Source organism: Colletotrichum karsti (assembly GCF_011947395.1).
Source record: "Colletotrichum karsti strain CkLH20 chromosome Unknown Scaffold12, whole genome shotgun sequence".
In the NCBI taxonomy this organism is placed as follows: Eukaryota; Fungi; Ascomycota; class Sordariomycetes; order Glomerellales; family Glomerellaceae; genus Colletotrichum; species Colletotrichum karsti.
This window is the reverse complement of record NW_024065912.1, coordinates 442,279-454,936: the sequence shown is the minus strand read 5'-3', so window position 1 is coordinate 454,936 and position 12,658 is coordinate 442,279. Positions and strand designations below refer to the sequence as shown.

At 30.6% G+C, this 12,658-nt stretch overlaps 1 protein-coding gene across 1 annotated transcript; it reads left to right on the top strand.

The window, feature by feature from the left end:
* Window positions 1-875: 875 nt before the first annotated feature.
* Window positions 876-1,385, top strand: CkaCkLH20_04522 (uncharacterized protein; the record flags this gene model as incomplete). Its single annotated transcript, XM_038887241.1, has 1 exon — window positions 876-1,385. The coding sequence occupies one exon, from the start codon at window positions 876-878 to the stop codon at window positions 1,383-1,385; it is 510 nt and encodes a 169-aa protein (XP_038747407.1).
* Between the last annotated feature and the right edge of the window lie 11,273 nt (window positions 1,386-12,658).

The window sequence follows — 12,658 nt, the reverse complement described above, 5'->3', positions numbered from 1 at the left end:
GGACTCCGGTTCCCTTACCGGATGAGTTCTCATCATACTTCTCTGGACTTAACAGCTGTCTCCGTTCTCTACTTTCTTTTCTTCGTTTCCCCTCCTTCTCCTGGATCTTGCGGCGTCCGTTCGCCATATGTTTCCGTGACCGGAGGCCGGGTCTTTAGTCATCTTCCCTGTACACCTCGATATGAATACCTCCCAATGTTTAAAAAGAAGGGGCTCTTTGGTGGTCTGGCCATTGGTTCCTTGGTCTTGGAACTTGAATTTGAACTTGAGAGGGGGGGGCATTAAGCTCTCGGGCCCGGCTGTCCATTTGGAAAACGGCTTCTTGCATTGGCCAGCCCGGACATGCGCTATCTCAACATGGCAAAGCTGCCGCCCGTCATTGCTAGACCGGCATAAGAGGCTACATAAGACTGCATATCAATTGGGTGAGACTTCATGTATCCCCCTATTCCTCCCCTGAACACACCCAGTATCCCGTCCACCTTCATCGCAACTTCCGTCCTCCCACTTCCGCACACGCATTGTCCACCATAATATCGTCCGGATTCATCTATACAGCTCCTATGCATGACGAAGACACCATATCCCTCCATCATGCCACTCATCATCGTCTTCCCACTGGCCCCGGGGACCATACCGGCCCCGCTGAACTTTCAACACTGGAGACAATGGAGACATGCGAAAACCACACGGATCGAGTATCGACCCTGACGTCGATCTTTCTACGGCAGCCACATCCCGTCCGTCTGCGTGCGGCCATCGAACGTGTCCAGAGAAACAACTGTTACCGGCTTTGCGAATCCCCTCTTCGCCTCCTGCGTTTGGCCCTTTGCTTTTTGCGTCGAGAATAGACCCTCATCTGCTTCAACGACCCCATGAACCACATCGTCAGAGCGGCTGACCCGTTACGTCTGGGCTCAAGCCCAGACACTCCAGCTCCAGCTCAGCTTCCAGCTCACCTCACAGCTCCTCTCTCCATCCGGAAACGGCGCCGTCACTTTTTCCAAGCAACCAGTCCAGATTCATCGGCCTTCGATGGCGCTTACCGTGGCTTCTTGTCCTATCAGGCTCCAGGCGAAGCATCTGGAACGCACAAAATCTACCAGTTAATCACAACGTGCCAGTCCTTCGCGAACCATTCCATCCATCCGTCACGTCCCAACCAGCGGGGTGCCGTTTTCGAATACGCACCAAGACCAAAGCAGCAGCAGCAGGAGGAGCTGAAGCTGAAGCACCACAAGAACAGAGTTCAGACGTCACACCTCGCGGCTATCGATCGCGACAAGAGTGGCGAACCGAGTACCGGGAAGCGCCGTGCTTCAAGTCTTTTCGACCGCACGCAGGGTCATGTCCTTGCCATCGCCTATCCTCCGGAACTTTCCTAGAGCACGGAGCCCAAAGCTCCTCCAAAAGTTGTTTTCTTGTTTTGTTTTCGCTTTGCCTTTCCCCAGCCCACAAAAGTCAATTGCCCGATCTTCACCAGTCCCTCGGTAGAGGACAGGCAGAACGGTGCAAAAAAAAAAAAACAGCCTCATCTGAAACCCACCTCTTCGGGACCGAAGACCCGGGCGGCGGCGGCGCGCGGACACAACACACTGCAGCCGGGCAGCATCTTCGCCGCTCGTCCCATCGAGAATCAGAGCGGCTCCGATCGATATCACCCCCACGGCCTTCTTCTCTCCCGTGCAAATCAGTATCTGGGGGCGAAGAAGCCATCGTCCGTCCGATACTCGGTCTCCCAGATGTGATGATCGAAGACGCCATGATTCATGGTTATGCGATCTGTTCTGTCCGCATAACCGACCTCAGCGTCATGATCTGCCCTCTTCTGTGCTCGAGACAGAGATCATCGGCAAGAAAGCTGGGGAAAGAGATGGGAGCGAATTTTGACTCTTGCTTACTCGCCCTTGCGGGAGTGCCTGACTAACGGAAGGATTCGACTTCATTTATGCATGCTGCTGTCTCAGTCAGTCCAGCGCTCTCGGGGCACAGGAATGGGAACCGTGTTTCTCCCTGAGGCCTGTCTCTCGGTGCCGAGACAGCCCTCCCCGCAGCCTTGTGGCAAGCTGACTGCATTGTGACATGAAGTTTATTGCAGTACTGTCGGTCCCGTAAATGCAGCACTTCGTTCCAGGCTGGGACATTGTAATTGTTGTGAAAACTGATAGATAGTTTTGTTGTATGTAGGCGAGTTTCGACGCGAGGACGTGCGAGTCGAGGCCGTGTGAGATCTATGACTTCTTCCTTCACATGGCCAATATCAATCTGCTCAAAGATGGAGTTGGAAGCGAGCTAGTCTAGAATGCACCCAATCTTCGTCAACTTATCCCGGAGCTCTAGTTCAAATGATGTGTATCAAGACGGGTTTGCGACGAAACGAATCAACTTATCCCGAGCAAACATCAGAGGCCAAGCCCTGCAACCACAAGACAACTCAAACTGGATGAAGATTCCTCATCCCAACTCATCGAATTTTCCAAATATCTGCTCCCTCTGACGGCATGCCAAGACGGCAGCGCTGTTCCATGCCTTACCTGACTTGGTCCTTCTTGTCAGAACTGCTGCAGACGTCATCCATTCTCGGTGTAGTAGCGAGTCTCGGAGAAACGCATGTGTCCATTTCCAACTGCGTTAAACTTATTATCTGACCGTGACCATATGATGTAATATGGGTTGGATAGCAGACATGACTAAAGTGCAGCCATTCCAAACGCGCATGCCTTTCAGTTCTGCTAACATGGTTCAGTGGTGACTTCGATGTCTAGTCCTGCTGATGTTCGCCAGAAGCAAAGTAATTCATCGAATGCATAGGGGTCGTAAAACCCTCCTCTCGGCTCTTGACATCGTCAACACCGACCGAATATCAGCCCAAAGTTTGGACGTCCCGAGACTAGTGCTATTTTGGAAATCAGGGGTCTGCGGACTCCTGTGTCGTCTCGTCATTGATATGTGCGACGGAAATCAGTGTAGATGAAGCCACTGTCGTTCCATCAGACGGGCGTAGAGTGATTCGGAAAGTGCGATACTCTGTTGAGCAATAGTAGAGCCGGTATCTCTTCAACCAAATCATCATGATTTATTTTAGTCACTGCTTCGAATGATAGACGGAGGACAGGTACGATTGTACCTAGCCAGAAGCCTACCAAGAAGATCAGTCTCCGACATCGTGTTGGAGGCTTATATATTCCACTTATCTCCATGAGCAGAGCCAAGAAGATCCACCAGCATCAGTGGTGGCGAGATCAAGAGGACGTTGGACACAATATGTGCTGGCCTTTTAACCACGTATCTTGGGATAGAAGATAGTCCTTAGATACCATGTACTTCTTCATGACAAAAAAGGTGTATCTGTATCCATTTCCGATGGTCCACGAAAGAAGACAGCCATCAAAGCCATGCTTCAATTGACTGCCGTGAAGCTGTAGGAAATACTAACAAAGATTGTAGTCGCTTCCATTTTCGACACCTTCGGAGAGAACACGTGCAATGACCAATATATTCAACATCAAGGAAGCATCCACTTGAACATTGTTCAATCGGACCAAATCACTACGAGAATTTATTTTATCTCAAGATCACCGAGTACATCATTCTTCATGACAATTTCTGCCTTCTGAGTCTTATCTTCCTGAGATTCCCCAAAGCTCCAGACTCCAACCCGCATCCCTCGACATTTCGTCCAACCCGCATCCCTCGACATTTCGTCGAGGAGCATCATAGCGCCTTATCAAGAAGACCGACCGTTATTCACGCAGAGTATGTAGGCAATAAGTCCCAAGCATTCGAAAGGATGCAATCTTCATACAGGACGTATACATCTTTTTATTATTAATAATCCACCAGAATCAGCGTTCCGTGAGCCTGACGCAAGTACACTTATCTTCCAGACACTTGGAGACTCTGCCGTGCCAAGCTTCTTTAGAGATTTATAGTGCTCACGTTGATAACCTAAGGCGCGGCACTTTGGCCTCGGCGCGAGGTGCCAAACTTTCCATACCGAAGCGATGCTGTTAGCATCTTCTCTTCACCTCATAACTATATCATAAACCGCCTTCTCAAAAAGAAAAGTCAGATGAATGCGCAATATCTAGACACAAACGTTTCAGGATAAGTAAGCATAACTACTTACTCTATATCAAGCTTATAAATCACAGGCTCTCTATCCCAATTGCCACGTCTCACTAGGTTTTAACACCTCTAGAGATAAGCCTCTATAAGACATAAGGATACTAAAGGGAAGGGGGGTAGTAGAACCCTTTAGTGAAACTCCTAGAGCAAAGCGGTAATTTATTACTAATCTCTAAAGTAGCCCTAAGTATAGCTTTATCTTTTTATTATAGTTAGTAATAATAATACTACCTATTATAATAGTAATTATTATAATAATAAAAGATATAATATTAAGCCTAAATTAAAGTAATATATTAAAGTAATAAAAGTATTACCCCTTAGAGAGAGTAGAGGGTATCCTTAAATATTAAAAAGTTAATATTATTATTATTATTACCTATAGTACTAAAGTCTATAAATAGATAGGTAATTCTCTTTTCTTACTCTAAATAAGCTAATATAAATATAGACTTATATAAATCTAGTTTAGCTTTAACTCTAACTAGCTAAGCTTTACTTATTACTAGGAATTTATTTTTAAGCTATTTAATATTTAAGCTAATAGATATAAAGAGTTAAAGATAAGCATTAAGGATAAATAGAGGAGAAGAGGGTAATAGAAGTAATATAGATATTAAGGTATATAGAGGGGCTAAAGACTTATTTTTAATAGTAACTATTAATAAGTTAGTAATAATTATTTAACTTAAGTAATAGTTATATAATAATTATAATAACTTTATTAATAATTATCTATTAATTATAAAATAGTTATATTAAACTTACTATAAAGAGAGTACTTAAACCCTTAGGAGTTAAAATAATAATTAGTATAAGTACTATTAGTAATATTAATAAGGGAGAGAGGAGAAATAATATAGCTATACTATAGACTATAATAATTTAAGTATTAAGTATAAGGCTTAGAGGCCTTATTACTAACTATTTAGATTATAGTAGCTAAAATATTTTAAGCCTTCTTAATAGAGAAGATATTATACCTATAAGGGTTAATAATAAGCTCTTACCTTATAAGGAGGTTAGAGAGCTTTTAAACTATACCTATTATTAGCTTCTTAAAGTTAAATAGGAGGGTATATATAATATAGTTAATAGTAGCTATATAGATATTAATAATAATTATAGATAAGATAGATAAATATAAATATACTCTTATTAATATTATTAGCTATCTTAATATCTATTAAAGTAGAGGGCCTAGTAGTAGGGTTAGTAATAGGAGTAATAATAGAAGTATTATCTATTTTTTTTTATTAGTAAATTAATATTACTAAAAAGGATAGGATATATATTATTATTAGAGGGGACGTTATAGATATTAAAGGGCTTTTTAGCCTTCTAGCGCTTCTTTTAAGGGCGTAGTAGTATTATAGTAGTAGTAGTAGTAGTATTAATCTAGAGAAAAAAAAGTATATAGAAGGTATAGCTAGAGAAGTTATATAAATAGAGATTTAGTATAGTAAATATATAAATATAAGAATAAATAAATAATAATTTAAAGCTTATTATTATAATATAATAATACTATCTTAAAAGACTCTTTAGTATTATAATATATTAAGCTATAAATAGCCTTATTATCTCTAATATCTCCTATATTAACCCTAACTATCTAATAGCTTAGTTTATTATTAATTCTAATTAATAATATTTTTAACTCTAACTATCTAGTATAATAGTTTATTACTAATCTAAAGCTTTAATATATTAACCCTAACTATTTTATATTAACCCTAACTATTTAATATAATAGTCTATTATTAATCTTAATTAATAATAATTCTAACCCTAACTATCTAATAGCCTAATAGTTAATAATCTATAATTATAATTATAATTATAATTATATTAACCCTAACTACCTAATAGCTTAATAGTTAATAATCTATAGGTTAGATATATTAATCCTAACTATTTAGTAGCTTAGTAGTTAATAATCTATCTTTATAATAATATTAACTCTAACTATTTAGTAGCTTAATTTATTATTATAGAGTATTATAGTAATAGAAAGATAATAATAATAAAGATAATAATATTAAGAACTAACCCTAACCTAATTATCCTATACTAACTCTAACCTTCTACTTACTCTATTTATTATTAATAACTAGCTTATATATTTCTCTTAAGAAACTAATATTACTCTCCTATAATATTTAGTAATAATAAGATCTTAATTATAGACTTCCTTAAGAGGCTAATAAACTAAGCCTCTATCTAAATTAATTATAATAGTAGTAGTTACTTATAAAGTAGGGAGAAGAGATTATCTATAGTAATAGTAATATACTAAAGAGCTTTAGTATTAGTATTATACTAATAGTCCTTTATAGTTTTAGTCTTAATAATATAGAATATCTTATAGTTAAAGAGGCCCTTAAATATAATACTATTTAGGGTCTTAATATATAAAATAGTAATATATACTATATTAAGCTAAAACTAATAAGAGGAGATCTCTATAATAGTATAGTCTAATATAAAGCCTTATAACTTATAAATAGTAATTATAAATACTATAATAAATAGAAACTAAATTCTAGAGTACTAAATACTACCCTTAAAGTATTTATAAGTAATATAAAAAATAAGTATAATACTATTACTAGATATTAATATTAATTTAATATAAATATTAAAATAATAGAGAATAATAAGGGGGGGCTACTCCCTCTAATTAGTATTATTATTCTAAATAATATCCTTAATAGTATTAAGAGCGCTATTATAAAGGCTAACTTTAACTTAGATATTCTCTATTAATATAATATAAGATCTAATATAAAGATTTAATTAGTTATAAAGACTACTTATATTAATAAAACTTACTTTATTAGCTTTATTACTAATATAAGAGGCTATAATATATTAATTAAGCTACTTAAAACTTTTTAGTTTTATAATATTATAATTATTAACTTTAATATTTATAAAATAGATATAGAGGGTATTATTAAATAAATAAATCTTAGTTTAGCTAAGGATTTAGTAAGTATAAATAGTAAGTATATTTTAGTTTTAAATAGTTATAGTTAAGGTATATAGCTAATTAAGGGCTTCTCTAAATTAGGCTTAATTAGCTCCTTATTAATAAATAATAATATTAAGCTTAATAGTCTTATTAAACTCTTAATAGGAACTATAGCTAGTTATTTTATATATATTATTAATAGCCCTTTTAGTATAGAGGGTAAGCTTTTAAATAAGTAGAAGTTAGAAGAAGTTACCTATAAGTAGAATATTAAGTCTACTAAAGAGCTTATTAGATCTATTAGAGTAGATCTAATAGAACCTATAATTTAACTATCTAAATATATAAAGGCTTACTATTAACTTTTTATTAATTATAAGGTAGTAGATATATCTCTAAGTAGCCTATTAATAAGCTAAATTATTTGAAGTAAAGTTATAAAACTATAAGTAAGTAATAGAGAGATAAAATAAGTTATATAAAGTTAAGCCTCTAATATTATTAATAGTAATACCTATAAGCACTATAATTATTATAGGGTTATTAAAGCTTTCTATTATATCCTTAAGAGTAATATAAAGAAGTCTTATAATATAAGACTTATTAATACCTTCCTTACTATTAACTTAAAGAAGTAGCTAAATAGGATAATAACCCTTTTAAGTATAAGAGTAATAAATATAAATAATATTAAAAATCTATTACTAATAGTTATTTAAGGTATTAATATCTTCTTTATTAAAAGCTATATAGTTAGAAGTAATATTTAGGTTATTACCTTTATAGTATTACTAAAAGCTCTTAATAGTAAGGTTATAAGTATAAAGTCTAATATAGGGTCTCTAATTATACTAGAGGTTAATAGGGTAATTACTAATAATTTTAATATTCTTAATATTAAGTTAATAATAAAGCTACTTATTAGTAAGCTCTTATTAAGCCTTATCCTATATTAACTCTTTAGCTTTAAGGTCTTTAAATTTATCTTTCTTAAAGACGTTAGCCTTAATAGGATTATATAAGTTAGAGATATAATTATTATAATACTAGAGGTAAGTAGTATATATATCCTTAAAATATTTATACTATTAATCCTTAATAATAAGGAGGTTATTTAGGCTTCTAAATAGATAGTTAAGTATTATCTTAACTCTACTATAATATTTAAAATAATTAGGGTAACCCTTTTTATATTATAAAAAGAAGTTAATAATATAAGTCTTTATATAAGGGAATTTATATTAGCTACTCCTCTATAAGCTATTAATATATTAAAGGAAGAAGATAAATATTATACTCTCTTAGACTAGCTTATAAGGGCGTTATATATACTTCTCTAGTAGACTCTCCCTTAACTAAACCTCTCCCTTATAGATAATATAGGTAGTAGTATTCTTTTTAATATTATTAAGATAATAGTAGTTAAAAGATATAATAATATAGCTACTTTTAGCTAGAGGCTTATTAAATAGGATATAATAGATCTCTTAAGTACTTTAGTTATATTTACTAATAATCTTATTTATCTACTTTACTATAAAAGATATAATTAGTTAATTTAACTTAATATTTAGTATAATAGCCTTAGTAATATCCTTATAACTTTAAGTCTTTACTTTAACCTTACTATAGTACTTAGTAATATAGTTAATAATAGTATAAGTATTAATATAGAGTATAATATTAATATTTATAAGCTAGCTAATAGTAATTATTAGGCTAAACTAATTAAGTATATTATTATTATATATAGTAGTAAATATAAAGTAATAAGGGTTAAAGTCCTAAGTAATAATTAGCTTATTAATAGTTAGGTAAGAAAAGTAAAAGTAATAAGCTATCTTATTAGTATCTCTCTTCTTTCTTATATAATAGTTATTATACTTATAATGCTAGTAGTAGTTAATAACTATAAAAAGGAAGCTAAAGTATAATAGTAGTATAGTATTATATATAAAAAGATTAGCCTTATTCTAAATATTAAACTTATAGTTAGGCTTAAGGTTTATAGTAGTAATATAGCTACCTTAAGCCTTAGTAAACTAGTCTTAAGCTTACTTAGTTAATATATTAAGAGAAAGAGGGTCTTTTAGCTAGTATAGTCTATAGTTATAAGTACTTCTATAGCTTTAAAACTTATATTAGTCCTAATAGTTAATAATATTATACTTCTTAATTAAAACCTCCTTATAGAAGTACTATATATAATAAATAAATATATAAATAGTAGTATATAGGTTATTATATAGATTATCTCTTATAACTTAAATCTAATAGATAGGGTTTATAGTAGTATTAAGCTAAGCCTAAAAGTTAGAGAAGTACTTAATTAGATAGTATTAATAGTAATCTATAGGGCTAAATATTAAAAATATAATAGGATACCCTAATATATATACTATAGCCTTAAGTTAATTACGCTTTAATTACTAATATATATAGGTATTAATAAGGATATTAATAAAGTAAATAATAAAATTTAATAACTACTTTACTTTAGGGGTATTATTACTAAAAGTAGTATAAAAATTATTAATAGTTATATCTTAATAGCTAGTATACTTAGTATAATAGATACTATAGCTAATAGCCTTCCTTTATATTATAGTATTAAAGATAATAAATTAGAATTAAGGATACTAAGTAAAGTAGCTAGACTTATACTTTATTATATACTATATATATATAATATAGTTAATAGATTGCTATTAAAGCTATATAAACTCTCCCTTACTATTAGGGTAGAGACTTAGGAATATAAGTAATAATAGCGCTTAAGAGTTATTTAAGTTAATAAGGGGGGTATTATAGAATAATAATATATTAATATAATATTAAATATTAAGCTATTTAGTAATAGCTTTATTAATATTACTTTAGGCGTTAATATTATAATAAAGACGTTTAAGGTCTACCTTATCTACTATAAAGTTAAGAATAATACTACCCTTAATAGTATTATTAACTTTAGCGTCTGAATTATACTCTTTATTAAGAGCGTTAAAGAACTATTAAAGTAGCTAGCCTATAACGTTAGTATTATTAGGAAGTCTATTTAAGTTATTCTAATTAATAATAATATTAATATAGCTAGGATAATAGGCTAAAAGGTAATTAAGTTACTCCTTAATAATATACTTATAAACCTTAAACTACCTCTAAAACTAATACTAAAGATATAAGTTATTAGAGGTATTATTAAAATATAAAATAATAATATTAAGTTCTTAAGGAAGAAGGAGTAGCTAATTATATATCTTAGCTATATTATATAAGAAGTTAATAGTATAGCTCTTATATTAATACTAAACGCCTTAAACTTAAAAGATATTAATAGAAGTATAGATATAAGTAATAAGTATCTCTTTAACTTATATTAATAATATAAAGTTAGAAATATTATTAAAGTTAAGCTTATTTTTATTACTAAAGAAATAAATAGCTTTATTTTTATCCTTATTATAGTATAACTTATAGATAGATTTAGTATTTAAGCCTATATTAAACTATCTCTATTAGTAGTAAAGATAGATTTCTATATACTCTTTATTAAGCTTACTATAGAAGTTCTATAAGAGTATAATATTTTAAGAGGTAATAGTAGACTTATCTATATTACTATAGAATACTAAATTAGTAATATAGAAGCCTTAAGTTAGATTACTACCTCTACTAAGTAGGAGCTAATAATAATACTATTAATACTAAATAGAGTAAATAAGTAATAATAATAGATAAAGAGAGGTATTATAATAATTAATACTATTATTAAATAATATATTATTAATAGTATTAAAGGAGAATATAAGTAATAAGTAATATTAAAAATAGTTAATATATTTATTATAGTTATTATTACTAAAGAAGAGGATTTAACTAATATTATAATAGCCATAAATATATTACTTCTTCTTAGTTTTAAGGTTAATACTAAGGGTATTTATAATATAATAGAGATAATAATTAGGGTCTTTTAAGTAAACTATATAATATTAAGTTAATCTAAATAGTAGATAGTTATTATAATAAAACTATTTATATAGTAGCTTTAAGCTTAATACTAGACTTAAGTAAGGTTAAGAGAAGCTACTAAGTTAAGAAAAGCTATTACTAAGTTAAGATAAGCTATTAAGCTAAGAGAAGCTATTAAATATATTATTATTATTAAGTTAACTAAATAGGGAATAATCTAAAATAGTATAGCTAAATAGAGAGTAGCTAGATAAAGGGTAGCTTAATTAAAGGTAACTAGATATAGAGTAGTTTTAACTCTAATTAATATATATCTATCAAGAGGGTATAAATAATAGCTTAATACTTTATTAATACTAAGTATAATACTTTTAGTTAATACTAACTAGCTTAACTTAAGCTATAGCCTATTAAGGTATATCTTAAAAATACTAACCCTAATAGAAGAACTAGGGGCCCTATCTATAAGGAAGAATTAAGTAAGAGGGAGCTAATAGTAGTATAGCTAATTAAAATATTAAGGTTAGATCTCTATAAAGGGTATAAAATAGAGCTAGCTAAAGGTAAAAAGGGGCTAGCTAGAGGTAAGAGAACTTAATAAATAGGCTAAATATAGCTATATTATTAGCTATTTATTTTAATAGTATAAATAAAGTAATAAGTTATAATAATATAGTATACTAATAGTTATTAGTTATTAATTATATAAATAAATAAAATAAATACTTACTCTTTTTAAGTAACCTTAATAATACTCTAAGTAGTTAGTAGTTAACTTATTAGTACCCTTACCCTTATAAAGACTAATAAATTAATTAATAGATTTAGACTATTTATAGTTATAATAGATATATATAAGTAGAGGAAGATCTAGCTTATTTAATAGTAGTAAGGGCTAATCTCTATTTCTACTTAGGGGTAGTAGTAATATAGTAGTAGTAGCTATAATAGGCTAATTAATATAATAATAATAATACTAATAATAATAATATTAATTAATTAATAGTATTAGTAATAATAATAATAGCGTTATAATAAAAGATATTAATAATAATAAGGTAGTAAAGAGAAGAAGAGAGGTTAAGTTATTATTATTAATATATAGGAGAATAAGTAGTATTTATTATTAGTAAATAGGAGGTATAAATATATTAAATAGTTACTATATTAGTTAATTTTTTTTTAAGAAGTTATAACCTAAATTTTTTAAAATTAGCCCTAAATAATAACTATTAGATAATTATTACTAATCTAACTTTTTATATTAATAATAACTATTATATAATTATTTAGTTTATTTATCTTAAATTAATTTATAATTTTTATAATAGGAAATTAATAGTTACCCTCTAGAAGCCCTCTAGGGGCCCTATTAGGGGCCTACTATATAGGGCTTTTTACCTCTAATAGCTACTATATAGAGCTTTCTACTATATTTAGCCTACCTATAGTGCTTTTTTTTAGTAGCTATAACTTATTAATAATTAGTAGCTATAACTTATTAATAATAATACTATAACTACTCTCTTATAATAACTTTATAATAATAATAGTTATAATATAATATAATAATAATAATAG